This window comes from Halichoeres trimaculatus, unplaced genomic scaffold, assembly GCF_033239565.1.
Source record: "Halichoeres trimaculatus isolate MK-OKI-2021-1 unplaced genomic scaffold, fHalTri1.1 fHalTri1_scaffold_15, whole genome shotgun sequence".
Lineage (NCBI taxonomy): Eukaryota > Metazoa > Chordata > Actinopteri > Labriformes > Labridae > Halichoeres > Halichoeres trimaculatus.
In genome coordinates this window covers 23,617,288-23,633,650 of record NW_027437193.1, presented here as the reverse complement: position 1 = coordinate 23,633,650, position 16,363 = coordinate 23,617,288, and the positions used below count along the sequence as shown (strand labels likewise).

The 16,363-nt window shown below is 41.9% G+C and overlaps 1 protein-coding gene across 2 annotated transcripts in view; it reads left to right on the top strand.

Moving 5' to 3' along the window:
• The window catches only part of LOC141803886 (SPRY domain-containing SOCS box protein 4-like), a 94,013-nt gene that overhangs the window by 33,559 nt on the left and 44,091 nt on the right, over positions 1 to 16,363 (top strand). Inside the window, exons 1-2 of one of the 2 annotated variants that reach the window (XM_074687938.1) lie at positions 1,494 to 1,626; positions 12,566 to 13,504. In XM_074687938.1, the coding sequence (XP_074544039.1) occupies positions 12,772 to 13,504 (733 nt within the window). In that variant the 5' untranslated portion in view covers positions 1,494 to 1,626; positions 12,566 to 12,771. Of the gene's footprint in view, positions 1 to 1,493; positions 1,627 to 12,565; positions 13,505 to 16,363 lie in introns of those variants that run through there. The other variant, XM_074687937.1, reaches the window with a different exon arrangement.

Genomic DNA, 16,363 nt, shown 5'->3' with positions numbered 1-16,363 from the left:
AAGTCTTCAACCACTTCTACATTTGTTTAGTGCATGATTGAAACACACTCAGGCTTGATAAATGCATCTTTTCTATATGTTATAGATGCCTGAGACCATGATTTAGACCAAACAATCATTTTTCTGTCTGCGTGTTGCATTTAAATGCCTCTATAGACGTGATGCAATAATAAAGTAACCATATACAGTGGGAGTGGTGGCGTTGTGGGGAGTTTGGTTCCCTGGTGGTCTCTGCTGCTTCCTGGGAAAAGGAAGTCTATACAGGAAGGGAGCTGGCTGGGCCTCAGTCCTGCATGAGTGCGAACACCGTGGTCTGCCTATCCACTTTACATTTCTGTATGTATTGGAAAAAAGGCAGGTGTGCACACACACAAACAGAAGGAATATCTTTGCTTGAGATTAAATGTTGACACTGTTGGGATTTGTTTTCAACACCCATAAAGAGGTCACGAGATCTCAAAGGGAAAGACAAAGATGTTTGCATGCTTGGTTAACATTAAAGTAATTTTGTTTTGATCTCTTCTTTTTCAAACTCTTTCTTTCCCAGAATTTGTGAATGACTGATGAAGTGTGGATGTCGGAAAAGGCTGTTAAATGAACTTAGTCATCACGTCGCCCCAGAGCCAAGTTATGCAGTAATGTGGGCAGAAACGCAAGATGACGACAGGACAGAACAGAGAACAAAACAGAGCAGATCCTCACCCAGACAGCCAGACAGCATGTGATGTGTTTACTGCACACATGTAAAACAGGAAAAAGGAACTCTGTTCAACAAGTTTCAAACTTTTTTTAAAGGGCCATTTTCTTCTGCTTCGAGGCATCTTTTTCTGAACTGGTTTTCTTTTTACTCCACATACTTTACCTCATATAAACTTGTGTCAAACCTGACCTGACACACATGTTTCCCCTTGATCCGTTAAACGTGCACATGCTGAGCTCGTGTTGTGTTTGTGGCACGTGTAGGTGTGCGTGTGTGCGCACAGACATGTGTGTCGGTCTTTGCCAAGGTGGGTGTTAGTGTGGTTGGTTGGCTCAGTGTGAGCTCTTTGTAAGTAAAGGGGGAGTCAGGATGGGAGGGAGGGAGGTGAGGCGGGTGTTTCTCTCAGCTGCCTGCCGATCTGGTTGCTGTTGGTAACTTTGCTTGATGAGATCAGAGGGGATCGGCTTTCAGTGTTTCATGTCTGTCTCTCTGTGTCTGTCTCCCTGTCTCTGTCTGTCTCTCTCGGAAAGGCTGAAGTGGAACTGAAACAGGAGTGTGGCTCAAAGTCTGTGGTGACGTTGCTGCCTTGGAAACACTCTTTGGAGTTGGAGCGTGAGTGTGTTTGGGGGGAAGAAGAGAAGTGATAGCCTCAGGACAGATAAGCTTCAGGGAAGGGAAAAAGAGGGAGGGAACAGGGGAGGAGGCAGAGGTGGGCAGCTCTCTGAGGAAAGAGGGAGGCATTCCTCTTTCTCTTTCTCTCTCAAACACACTCACCGGCTGCTGCTCTCCTGCTCCTCTGGGGTTTTCTTTCTCTCTGCCGGTGGCTGGTTCGAGGAGTTTTGCTGTGTTTTGTCTGGATCTGAACATGGACTTGGGCTGAGGGGCTTTACGCAGCAAGACATGAGGAGAGCCACTGGAGATTCACTGTAAGGAGCTTGATGTGTTGTGTTTCTCCGGGGGGGAGTGTGAGTGTGTAGAGTTTAGAGCTGTTTGGGGGCATGTGTGTGTGTTTGTGGGGTTAATACGGAGTGATGCAGTGAACATGTAGATCTGAGGGTAAAAGTAGTTGTAAGTAAAGTTTGTTTTTCTTTCCTTTAACACAAAATACATTGAAGATATATGCTGTCAGTTATAAAAAGTAAAAAATAAAAATAGTCCCATATCCGCAGGTCAGGCTTTTTAAAGATCGTTGATCGGTGATTGGCCTGAAAATTGTGATCGGTGCACCCTTACTTCCCTCTGTTGTTAACCCCATCCACCTTTCTCAGATTTGTTCTTCTCTTCTGTTGATGCTACTGTCTCCTCCTCCCTCCATCCCCCTCCTCCCTTATCCTCTGTCGCCTCTAATTCTCTTAATGGTCTCGAGGCCCCAGCTGGCCAGATGGGATACCCCTCTGTGTGTGTGTTAATGTGTGTGTGTGGGCTTTTGTTGGGGTGAGATAGAGCAGTGAGAGTTGTGGGATAAGCTAAACTAGGATTGCCCCTGCTCACATACAATAATAGGATAGATCCTGCTTTCTATTTTTAAACACACTGTTGGTCTCTATGTTACAGACAACCCTCTAATCTGACAGCTTGTCCTGTGCTGCCTGCGGGAGCATTTCTCAGTGTGTGTGTGTGTGTGTGTTTGGTCTCTGGGTTGGGGTGGGAAGGTGTGTTTGTGTGGTCCATCCTGGGATAGAGAGATAACAGCTCTCCTTTCTGACTTTATCCTTTGTTTTGTCAGCTGTTGACCTCTGTTTCTCTCTTTCTGCCTCTCTGGTTCCACATCTCTACAATTGTTTGTGCTGCTTTCCCTCTTAAACCGATCTATACACCTACAGCTTTCCTCCACTGCAGCCTCTGCCTCCTTTTAACACTGACACTCCTTTCTTTAAGTATTATGTCTTCATTCTGCACCATTTTAACACTCCCAGTTTGAGTATTGTGTAGGTTTCTTGTGTGTGTGTGTGTGTGTGTGTGTGTGTGTGTGTGTGTGTGTGTGTGTGTGTGTGTGTGTGTGTGTGTGTGTGTGTGTGTGTGTGTGTGTGTGTGTGTGTGGAGGGGATGTACTTTTCCCTGTCCTGACACAGCACGCCTTGTTCACTTGCATTGATAGCAGTTTTGGGAAACACCAGGACGAGAGAGACAAGTGTGTGTGTATGTGTGTGTGCATGCATGTGTGTGTGTGTCTGTGTGCGTCAGAGCTAAAGCTACAATTATTTCCATTATCTACCTGTCATTGCCTGACTTACTGATGAAGTGCTTTGTCTGTGAAAGGTCAGTGGGTTGTGACGAGGTTCTTCTCATTTTACCTGAGCCCAATTCACAAATTCTTCAAATGCCTTTTTTTTAGTTGTTGAGTAAAACTTTTTAAGACACATTAAGATCACAATACAAAAACTAATCCCCTGCAAGTCCAAAGTAAAATCAAATATTTGTCTATAATATCTCAATGACTGTTAAATGGCTCAACATGAAATATTATAAAGACAGTCATGACCCATCCTAACATTAGAAGGATTATTTTGTTAACATCTTTATTTGAAACCAGCTATCTGACAACCCTGGAGTGTTTAAAGTGCCTACAAAATCAGCTCGCCCGTACACAAAGCAAAGGTATCACCACTGATCTGCTATGCATACCTGGTTCCTGTTATTGGAAAGCACCTAAACAGTCACCAGTATACAAGATTTTCTGCCCCTCCTTCTACAGGGATGCAGTATTCAACCCCTAGGAGTTTTTTAAAACAAAGATTGTTCCTGCTGTAAGGGTTGTACGACAGCTTCTTGAAATATTTTGACATCTTACATGAGAAAGGGGCTTATAAACCTCATCTATTAGCATTAGCATTATATACTGTATAGATCAGTGGTTGTGCAAAGAACAGTAAAAAAGATTTCTTTTCACATAAAAAGGCCTTGATAGTAAAAGAAAATGACACCATTAAGTCCTGGAAATAGAAAAAAAAAAGTCAGTAAATTGTTGATGATTTGACTGAGTTTAGAAAGAAAGCTAATGTTGATATTTAGCTAGCACTCTGCTTGAAGACTCTCCGATGTATTTTAAAAATGCTATGAGGAGGATTTGTTTTGATTGCACTCTCATGCCACCTTGGGGCCAGGAGGCTACGCACACTGATGTAAATTACTTTAAGCGAGGCGTGTGTTTGTTTTGGAACTAAACAGAGAGCAGATCAAAACTTATTTTCTTTGTTCAAGACAACTTTTTTACAGGATACAACACGCCACAAGGGACTTATCAGTACAGTTACGTAGCACTACTGTTTGAAACGTGGCATCAAGCAAACATTTTAGTAGTCAGATATATGTAGTGCTATCGGCTTCTTCGACGTATTTATAGGCTAACGTGACAACAAGTTAACACTGTCAATTTGTAAGTATTTTAGTAGCTGTTTAAATTTAATGCAGCTGACAGTCCAATCCTGTAAGACATGTCAGTAATGTGTAACGTTGGTAAATCCTGGTTAGCTATGTCCTGCCAGTCATCTACCAATCAGAGCTAACGTAACCTCACTCTTCATTTTATTGACTCTCAAGTTTGAACAGACCACTGCAGAATAACTGCTGACTGTGGGTTGGAGTCAACATTAGCAAAAACAGTTTAACCCGTGTTCTAGCCTTTAGCTCGGGTTGTATCTCTCTCCTGTTTATCTTTCTTCTGCTCTTCTGTCCTTTTTCTGTCTGACAATTAGACTCCTGTGTCCACCATCACTACAAAATTAATCACAGAAATCGTTTTCAGCAGAGAAAAACACAGATCTTTGAGTTTTATCTCTTCTCTCTACTAAACTTCATCAGCTGGCGTGGTGTTTGTCATGGAGTCCGAGACGTGCTGTAAATCAGTCTGGTCCTGGTCGACACCATCAGGAAGCTAAGAAGTAGCAATTTGAAATAACTTGTAACCAGTAATATTGGTGCTGAAAATCTCATTTTAAATTGTGGATTATGATCAGGCAGATATCTAGAAGACTTTTTCAAGATCACCTTTAAACTCCTCACAGCCCCGTTAAGTGTACTAACATTTTGTAACCAAAACAATAAATCAATAAATAGACTATTACAGTTGTTATTAATATTTTTCAACTTTGCCTGTTGTCTAAACATGAGATATTAATAATCTTGTTACATCTCCATTTTCTAAGTGTTAAAAACCGTCTTGGCAATCAGAGAACGTTCTGTTTCATACATAGTTCCTTCAATACAGGATTTTAAGCGAGAGATTAAATCTTTGCTGGAGTGTGTGTGTGACTTGTGTGGGTGTGGCACGTTTCATCACAGTGTTGAGCAAGCAGTTTGGATGTTAAACGAGTGAGGCAGCAGCAGTGCGTCATATTCAGACTTTGATTCAGTTTCATTACTGCTGGGGTTATGAATCTGCCACCTGAATCCAGAGCTACCCTGCAGAGCTTTATGGATGGTACCACCAAGTCTGTGTGTGTGTGTGTGTGTGTGTGTGTGTGTGTGTGTGTGTGTGTGTGTGTGTGTGTGTGTGTGTGTGTGTGTGTGTGTGTGTGTGTGTGTGTGTGTGTGTGTGTGTGTGTGTTAATATGTGTGTAAGAAAGAGATAAATAGGCCTTGCGTAGGTGTCTGTAAAGGAGTGCTCAATCACTGTAGCACTAACAGCCTCTCCTCAGGGTATCGTGTATTTTAAGATGTCACAGCTGGCAAACAACAAGACACAGAGAGGATGTGTGTTTATGTTTTCTTCTGTATTTTAATCCTCATAAGCACGCAGCATTTTATTCTTGAAGAACTATTCAGTTTCAGTTCCTCAATCACAATGATGCAAGTTTGGCGTTTAAGAAAAAAGGATGTGGTAAGTTTGGAGGGATTTTTTTGTCGTTTCCAGAGAAGTGCAGATTAACGTAAGAAGAGGAGGATGGAGTGGGAGAACAGGCAGGAAGATGATGAGTTGGAGTTCTCAGACTGTGACGGAGGAGGACACACACTGCTTTTCAGACTGGATCTGGGGAATAGCGTAAAAGTGATGCATCAGGGAAAATTCTCTAAACTCTGGGATGAAGGTCATTTCTTCCACATCACATGAATAGTCAATTCCCTGTTTGTATGAGGTGGGGGTTTGTGCCTGTCAGGGTTCATGTGCACTCGAATGCAGCTGTGTGTGTGTGTGTGTGGATTTGCTTGTGATGGGTGTTTTGCATTTGCAGAGCCTGCTCTCTCTGGCATGCTGAGTTTTGCATTGATTGCCTCACGGTGGACGAAGCAGCGTTTGGTGGCAGACCTGAGATAATTTGTGCCAATTGAGAGGAAGTCAGCTCTGCTGTTGTCTCCATGGATTTAGTGATACAGTGTGACAAAAAGACAGGGACAGAGATAAACGTGGAGGAGAATGTAGCGTTGTAGCAATGGTAAAGAGAGTGATATGTGAGGAAGAAGTAAAGATAGATTAAGATAAAAGGATAGCAGCTCTTTCTACAGCTCCCTTTGAGTGAAGACGTGTCCACGTGAGCAAACCACTGCTTGTCTTCATCTGCAAGACGAGTTCAAAGTCCCCGTCTGTATTTTGACATTCAGTTAGCAGCCAGACGCTACAGTTTATGTCTACCTCTGTGACATCCTCCGACTCAGGGATGCCCTCAGTAGGAATGAATGTTAGCAATGCAGAGCGAGTGATGGTTGGTTTAATCTGCTGGGTACAGCTGCTGCTATGAGGAGTTATAATATGAACGTCTGTTTTCCTCGCTGCGTCTGTTTGCAGTCCAGCTCTGTTTTTATTCACTGTGGAGACAAAGTGCCTTTCCTCCTTCACAGGAATAAGAAGTGAAACAAAAAAATAAATGTGAATGAAATTGTGATTACTCTTTTAGTCTTCATAAAAATGAGGCTTAGTCGTGTAACTGAGTGTAATGATAGAGGTTCAGTTAAGGCTGGAGTGGCAGAAAATAAGTCTTTTGCAAAAAAAATTATATGACTTTTTAAATGAACACACTGCCTGCTTCTGCTCCTAAATCTAAATTTTGAACGACCTGAAGTAATTTGAGTCCACCGACCCTTGAAAAATAAATCAAGTACTTCATTTTGCTGACACGTTTTATTACAGATGGACAGCCGTTCCCTCAGATTAAATGAACACTCAATATTTCAGGATGAAGCTGCTGAATTTCTCATGTGAAACAAGGACGGAGGCATGAAATATTTTAGTGCAGTTCATTAAATGTTTCATAATTAGTGGACTGCTGGTCAGGATGACTGTGCCTCATGTCTCAGTGATTTTACGGAGGAGTTAAGTTTCAACTCTGGCTGAAATGGAGTTTCATTTTAGCAGGCTTGGCAACTTTTTTTGTTTAAAATGAAGAAATATTCCTCCAGTTTGATATTTCTGACACACTGTCATTTGTTGTTCACTAACTGGCAGCTGCCTGGAGTATTACATTAGGCACAATTTGTAAAAAATGGTGTTGATCTTCTTGTCTGCTTTTCAGCAAAAGCATGAATATGCCCCACACACTATTCTTTTCAGATATGTGACCAATCTTTGTAAATATATGGGACCATAGACTGTATACAGAGTGGACAGCATGGTTCCACCATTTACCATTGTACTCTTTGAAGCCAAAATACCCCCGTCACAGGCGCAGCCATTGGCAACAGTTGTGCAGCCAGAGTCTGCGCAGTAGAGACGATGAGGGATTCTGGGAGAATCTGAGTGGAGCTGGGTGACAAAAATATTTTATTCTTTTCTTTCGAGAGTCTAATCACTTCTTGGCTCTACCTCCCAACATATTTTACAATCCTCGGAAAAACTACACAAGAACGGCAGCTGTCAGTCATTGTTAAATGTGACGTAAAGCCTCGTTTTTAACCTCTTATAACCGATGAAAATAAAACTTTTCAGAAAAAAGAGGACTTGAATGCAAGGCAGCCAAATGGTATCTTCAAAACATCACAACAATCGGACGTGAGAGATTTTTTTTTACAGTCTATGTGCGGCACTGGGATGTTTGTGATGCGCCTCTAAAAGAGTCCAGTGTCCAAACTAATATTATTAACTAGAAAAGCACTCAGAGAGCGCAGATCTCCACCAAGCATATTGTGATTGTTACCAACACTTTAGTCCTACTTTAATGTTATACTTCCTTTCAGCAGACTGTCTGCTACAATTTGGTGTTAGTTACAGGTTTGTACAATAATTTGTTTCCTGACAGTGTTGAAAATTATGATGACCCAGTTCATATTTCATATTCTGGATCTCAGTATCCAGAATATTTACAGGTTCTGATCTGTCAGAAATTATGGTGACCTTGTCTTGTATAGATTTGCAAAGGGACAGAGCACTCTGACCATTTATGGTGGAGTTATATACACATATGGTGAAAACGGCCCTATCTCACAATGATAAAGAATCCTTTAAAAAAAAATCCTGGATCCAGACGGCGATTCAGATCACCTCCAAAATATAATCACTTCTTCCTTATCCCATTTTGAACATTCCCTGAAAATTTCATCAAAATCCATTTTTTACTTTTGAGTTATGTTGTTCACTGGCAAACTCTCCCAAAAATATAACCTTCTTGGTGAGAGTAGTAAGTTGTTGTTTTTCCCCCCTTTTATTCATCCAGTCAAAAAACAAAAATACAGTTACAAAAAACTTACTATGAGGGTGATATGTGTGATGAGGGTAAGAAGAGTGGTGTCTCAGATTATCAGGGAAAACCTCATGCACTTCTTGTTCTCCAAGATTAATGCTGTACCTGTGTCCCTTTAGTAGCATTCACCTGCCCGTTTACCTGGAGTGCCCCTTGTGGCGAATGTGCAGATGACAAAACCAAAACCCAAAACACCACAATTGGCTCATACACACCTGTTTCCTTTTGCTGAGAGATTTTTGGTTCTTTCCTCGGATGTCTTAGAGTCTTCAGGAGGTTAAGATGAATCAACCAGCTGATACAGGATGTCGTACAGGTGCAAACGTATTCTCCCCAAACAGGAAGACTGAATAACTGTCTGGAAATTAGCAGCATGATGGGTCACTGGTTGACCTTAAATTTTCCCAGACACAAACAACCGAGCACACGCTTACTGTACATCCTGCTGTATTTTATTTTCTTTAAAAACTTGGTTTGTGTTAGTCATACGTCTACATTTAATGTTCTACTTGAGACGCTCTCAAGAGGTTTTCTGTGGGAAAGCCCACAGACGTAGCTGGTCTGGTCTCTGAGGGAGGTGCAGGATGAGTGAGAGGTTCCCTGAAACTTTCCTCTCCTTAACTCTGTGTCTGTGCGTGTGTGGCATCAAAGCCTGTCTGCCCAGTTACAGCTCATTGGGCAGTTTGGAATGAAAACACTTTCTGAGACACACACACACACACACACACACACACACACACACACACACACACACACACACACACACACACACACACACACACACACACACACACACACACACACACACAGCTTTTTAGTGACTGGGAGCTTGTTAGTGGTGCAGCCAGAGCAGTCGGCCCACACACCAGGTCGCTCTCTGTCTGTCCTCTCTGGTCTTTCTCCTCCTTTTCCACTGATTTAAAAATGCTCAAAGAAATTTAATGTTACTTCTTTACTTTTTATTCTAAAAAGAAAAAAAAAACAGGTGTCAATTAACCCTGAATCATAAGGTCACATGTATGTCTTTCCATATGTGTGTCACATGTGAGCATGCGCCCCCTCTGTAACTGTCTGACCCGCCTGAGAGTGCAGACGTAGAGAGCAGAGAGGAGTGTGGTCGCTCCCTGAATGAGCTGGCTGCAGAGATGCAGAGAGACGGAGGGAGATGGAGGGAAAGTAAACAACAGATGGCTGAAACATGTTGCCTCTATTCGCAACAGCAGACGCCGCGCCAGCCCTCCGCCAGCCTCTTTAGAGGTTACTACGCAACGGTGACCGTGACGACATGAGGTCGCAGGTCAAGTGCCTCCTTGATGACAGCTCATGATGCCAGCTTGTCGTCCACATGCTGTACCATACAACACACACACATACAGACACAAACAGTGGCAGTTTGTAAAGTCTTCTTTCGTAGTTACTTTTTGGCTGGAGTTCGGTGGCGTTGCCTCCAGAATCTTCACTCTTCACCCACCTGCCAGCTGTGATGACACACACTGAGGCAGCTGTCTGTGTGTGTGTGTGTTAGCGATGATATCTGTGTATCTGTGTGTATGAGTGTGTGTGTTTGAGCTGTGAACCCTCTCATGCTGAGACGTTAGCTGAGTGGTGGCAAACTTGGCTGCCAGCTGCCATGACCTCACTCACAGCCGGAGAGACGTAGAATAGGAGGATGCAAGAGTCCAAAACGAGAAAGAGAGCTGTATGTGTGTGTGTGTGTGTGTGTGGGACCAGTATGGATATTTCACACGGAGTTACACCATGACCTCACTCTGTGGTAGACAGGATTGGTGGGAATATCTGAGCTTGTGTAGTGAGGCTGGTTAAAAACAAAAGTAGTACTTTTATACTCCGTGGCGTCATTTCTCTTTAAGATTACAGGAAACACAAACAGTAGCGTCGGTTTTGAATTTAGAGTCTAATGTGTCTTCACTGTAAACCCGGATAAGTTGAGTTTACTTGAAAAATGCTTGTAAGCCGGTTACTTAAAAAAAAACTTTGTAATGAAATAAGTTAATTTAACTCAACATCTTAGGAAGTTACAATTATTATGGAAAATCATTCTACTGAATATCTTTAATCAGATAAACCTGTAATGTTAAAAAAGTGTTGCATTTCACTGTAAAATATAATAAGTTGACATTACTCAAAACTGAAAGATGTGATATCAATAAATTTGCCTTATGAATTAAATAAATGTAATAATAAGAAATTGAAATTGTAGCAGATCTGAAAAACAAAATTAAATAACATTTTAAAGTTCAGCTGGGTCTCATATCCACAGCGTTCCCTCCTCACTCATGGTTACAAACTCTGTCACAACAAAAATCAGCTCCAATTTCATAACTTTGGTAACCGTGAGTGAGGAGGGAAGGCAGTAGATATGAGACCCTGCTGTTCATTGAAACATTGTTCTTCAGGGGGCACAGGTTGTCTGAGCCCCACAGCACTGACTGGTGGTCTGTGCTCCATGGCACTGACTGGTGGTCTGTGCTCCATTACATGGGGTCTTGTTCCTACTGACTTTTCCGGTGTGTGCCTGATGGTTGATTTATTTATAGATTAAATGTTTGACAGGACTGTGATGCTATTCTGGCCATTTTTAGAATTAAGTGTAAAAAGGTATATTTATTTATTTTTGACACAGTCAGTCCACACCACATAGAGTATGGACAGTGGATTGATGCTGCAAGGAGCACAGACAGCTGGTCCATGCTGTGGAGCACAGACAAACAGTCTGTATAATACGGAGCACAGAGAACCTGAGCCACTGCTGCACGTCCAGAAGTACAGCAGGGTTTCATATCGACTGCGTCCCCTCCTCACTCACGGTTAAAAAACGCAGTCACAAACTAATGATTTTAAGTTGTGCTCTCTGAAACAGTAACAAAAGTTAAATTTACTCAGAAATCATCATTTTCAACTATGTAAACTCAGACATTTGAGTAAATTGAACTTAATAACAAATTTAAAGTTTTCATAGCTTAATCCAATGGAGTAATTTGAACTTTGGGTTTAGAGCGTTGTACATAAACAAAATGAGACATTTAACCAAGTTTACACAACAACAAAGCACTGAATATATAAACCTACGGTCTAACCTCTGTGTCTTTGTTTTATACTTATTCTAGGACGTAAATAAGTTGAGCAGCTCTTCTTGTCGGAAGTGTGACACTCTCTTGCGAGAAGTGTCTCAGCACACACATAAAAATAAAGTGGTACTTTGTGGTCTTGGGGTGTAAAGATGAGCAGCACAGAGATATGAGACACACACAGGGTTGTGTCATCCACTTCCCTGTCTGCCTGAGGTGTGACTGACTCTTTTCCTGTGTACAGGAAGCAACAGCTGCAATTCCTGGAAGAGCTGACCACGTCAGACAGATTCTGTGCTGCGTGTGTACATTTGCCGTCAGACGAATAAGTTAGAAAAACACGTTACTTACAGAGTAATGGAATCAGGTTAGATCCGTTTGTTTAAGAGGGACTTCAGCTTGACTAACTTTAAGCCTCACCACCAATCACACTATTCTGGGTAAATTCTGTCTCTATTTAAACAATGGATCAGACAAAACTTGCTCACCTGCTAAACTTAACTAAACTGGACTTAATCAAAAAAAGGAACAAAGTAGTTCATCTTTTATTGCTTCTTTTTCAATATTTGACTCTGTTGAGCACATGAAACGCAGTTTTTAAAGTGCGAGGGCAAGCAAAAGTCAGGTGAATTTTGTCAGCTTTGTCTGAGGCCTGGATATAAATTATTACCTGCTGTCCCTCTATCCCCTGGTGTGCTCGTATTGTTGCAGACTCAGGCAATGCTCATTAAAATTACATCACCTAAATGAGAGCGTGCTGCTTCAAATGTGAGTGGTGTTGCACAACTGGGGAATGTTTGGCATGTAGCATACATGAATAAGCTTTAGCATGTGACTTTGCTGTGAGGATGCAAGATGAGTCAGAGGAAGTCTGTTTATTCAACCCGCTCATTATTTCTTCATCAAAACGGAAACAGAGTAAATTTTTCAGCTCAGGTTCTGTTATCCTCCAGATCAGGGATATCATCTTTGCTGTTAGAAATTTATACTTTAAGCTTCAGTTAAACCGTCCCAGCCTCTTGGGACAGAGAGGATTTGACCAAGAGTTGCCTGAAGGAAATTTAAGTTCTAACGTTTCTGTTTGTAAATATCCCACGATGCATCACTGCTTACACTCTTATGTATTGTAAAAGTTCTGACATATGTTTCTCACTTTTCCTCAACAGGTTTGGCAGCACCAGCTCTGTCTTGCTTAAGACATTTGTGGCATGATACCAGACTGCCTACCTCTTTCCTCCATCATCGTCCACCTCTCTCTGGTCAGGTACTCTCACCTCAGCCCCACCGCATTGATGAGGTAACGTCACGCAGCATCCACCTGCACAGACACCTTCCTCCCCTTTGTCCTCCCCCACCCAGTCCCATCTCAGCCATGGGACAGAAGATCTCCAGCGGCATTAAATCTGTGGACAGTCGAGGGGAAACTGGCGGCTCCCCGTCCTACCGGCCCTTGGCTCACCGACGGCAGCACCCAGAACTGAGGGACCCGGATTTCTCCAAACCTCCCCGACTGGACCTCCTGCTGGACATGCCGTGTGCAGGACCGGAGACTCAGCTCCGTCATGCTTGGAACCCTGACGACCGCTCACTCAACATCTTCATCAAGGAGGAAGATAAAATGACATTTCACCGCCATCCGGTGGCTCAGAGCACGGACTGTATCCGGGGGCGGGTTGGATACACGCGGGGCCTCCATGTGTGGAGGATCCACTGGCCTTCCAGACAGCGTGGCACCCATGCTGTGGTGGGAGTTGCTACCTCAGAGGCTCCTTTACATTCAGTGGGGTACACGGCATTAGTGGGGTCAGACTGTGAGTCCTGGGGCTGGGATCTGGGACGCAACAGGCTCTACCATGACAGTAAAAACAGAGCGCACAGCTCACTACCCTCATATCCATCTTTCTTGGAGCCGGAGGAATCATTCACCCTGCCTGACTCTCTCTTAGTGATCCTGGACATGGATGAGGGGACGCTGAGCTTTATGGCGGACGGACAGTATCTCGGAGTTGCTTTTAGAGGACTGAAAGGCAAGAAGCTGTATCCCATCGTCAGCGCAGTGTGGGGGCATTGTGAGATATCCATGAAGTACATCAACGGCTTAGATCGTGAGTACCATATGTTCCTCCTACACACGTTATGATCTGTGAGAGTACTCATGGTGCATCTTTGATGATGTTTGTTGAATATGTAGCTTGGAAAAGCAACTTCTTTTCCTCTTCTAATAAAAAAAAAAGTTCACACAAAAATCACAGCAGGAGTCAGAGCTGTGGTTCAGTGGCTGTTACTATCACCAACAAAGTCAGCTTTGGGTGAGCTGTGTAACTCGTACCAGCACAGAAGCCAGGTAAAGGTCTATTTGTCATGAGGGCAAGATGGAAAAATCTACACATCTCGCTGTATTTACAGGAAACCCTCTCATTCAGGAAGGAAATAATATGCAGAAGTTGTGTTTAAAAAGTGGATTCAGAATAAGTTCACTGCAGAACAGAAACAACCTTTATGATGTGTGTTTTCAGACATGCTGCTTAGAAAAGTAAAGCAAAAAAATATATTAATTAGGGCTGAACAATTTTGGAAAATAATCTAAATGTGTTTTTAATTTTTTTTTTGTAATGGACCAATATTGGGGGACATTTATCTTCTGCATTTTTCACTAAACACAAGCAATAAACTGTTACATAGTCTGACGAAGAGGACTAAAGATTTCTGTCAACATATGGAAAATTCTTTCCTGTAGGCCCGGTCTACATGCTATGATGAAATGAGATGAATTGATGCATGAACTGATACTAATAATATTATGTCTTTATTTAACTATTACAATCACATGATAATATTGACTGATTGATTTAACTTCAAGCCTTGTAGACATGTAATATAATTATCATGAATTAACATAAATACAATCAGAGAAAGATACAAAGCACTGCAGAACAGGCCTGGTATAAACGATAGTATGAAAAATAAATGAATCCCACACTAAATAAAGTGCAGAAATGTAAATAAGACCAAATCTCTGGCTCAACCACTGAAATATGTCAACAAAATGAAAGAGAAACAGATTAAACATAAATATTAAATGTATAAAAATCTCACTGATCTTTTATCAGTAACAAAACACAAGCTAAAGTGCAGAAATATAAATAGAAATACTTTTGGCTCAACCACTGAAATATGGAAACATGTGGATTGCACTTTTTAAATGCACTGTAAAACTTTTTTTTTATTGCAGTCTTTGCAATTTAAAAATAGGATTTTATTATGTTGCGATGTTGGTTTAAATTCTATTAATTGTTCAGCCCTAATATAAATGGTTGTTATGGCTTCCTGACATTGTGAATGAGAGGTTAGTTTATCCAGCCCTGTAGGAGCTCCTCTCACTCCTTTCCTCCTGATATTACCCAGCACTTTTAGTTACACAACACTAAGGATGACTTTGTTATTTGTAGTATTACAGCCTTTGGGTATCAGCACTATATAACAGCATTTTGTCTGTTTCAGTGATTGTTTTTTGGTTCCTTTATGGCTTGAAGTCTTTTTTCTGCACCAACTTGTTCCTTATTGTTGTAACACTATACTTTCTGTTGTGCCTGTGTCAAACAGCTGCGTTTTCCAGTGCTATAAGAGGCAGATGAGGTGGCTCAGGTGTTTCATTATGTTGTGTTTTGTTCTCCTGAGACTCTGCCTCCTGTTTGACTCCCACTGTCTGCCTCCTTGTTTGAGTTATATGAGAGGAGAGACAGGCTCTCCCTCCTCATCGCAGTCTAAACAGTGACTCTTTGAACTGCCTGTTTGAAGAGCTCTTAGACACACATCATGAACACCTACACTCATGGACACACACTCTATCCGGGAAGTGAAAGTGTGTTATGAAAACATGCTTATGATCTGACTGTAGCCTACCCCCCTACGCACACTGCATGGGTCTTATTTGATGTCACAACAGGGTGTGTTTTTGTCTGTAGCATTGCTGAAAGATGACAGAAAACCCATCTTCTTCTGCAGTTAGTTATGTGTGATTTGTTTGTTTTTTCAATCAAGTCAAATTCCTCACATTTTTCTCTGTTCAAAGGGTCAACACAGCATTTAAAGTCTGTTTTCTACCTTTAAAAAGTGGTCATGAGCCTCATCCCGGCTGGAAATGGGATGATTTGATGTGGTCAAACAGAATATGAACCAGAACCAAACACAAAGCAGTCGACCCGAAGCTAAGCCTTGAATTTCTTAACCTTCAGTTTAAGTCCTGCCTGACTTTTTTCTCTTTGTGATGTCTGGTAATCTCACACACATTGGCTTAGTTCAAAGTACATACTTTGGATGTTGAAAGCACCTAGCCTCAGCCGTTTTCCATTCATGGAGCCATCTGCTGGATTTCATAGCAAATTCATCCGTGTGATAGGCCACCAAGAGAATGTGGGGACTACTGAGTCTGTTCAAAGCCCTCACAACTACCAGCACATAACCTTCATGCTGTGAAATATAGTTTGACCGAGGAAAATATTCACCGCTTAATGCAGCGAGGAGAGTGAAGGTTGAACAGCTTATCCTCATTGGAGGGATGGAAAAGGACCAGATGGAGTGGCAGGAGAAAGTGCACTAGCAGGAGATGATGTGAGAAACACGAAAACATGTAAATAGCAGAATGAAAAATAGTCATTCAGAATGGGATTATGAAACAAAGATCAGCCTCTAAAGTTGTTTCTGTTTTCTTCGTACTTGAATAACAACCCTCCTCTTTTATTTTAGACAGGATCGGTTAAGTTTCAGGAGATGAATTTAAACAGATTACTTGATTCTTATACTTGTAGGTTGGGGATTTGGTGACTCACAGGGAAAGGCTGGATGAAATGAAGCAGCTGGTGATCCTTTTACTTCATGCTAGAAGGCTGGGAATGTATCACTGCTAAGAATTAATATTTGAATTTACCCAGTTTTTAAATTTATTTCATAATTTACTTTGAATT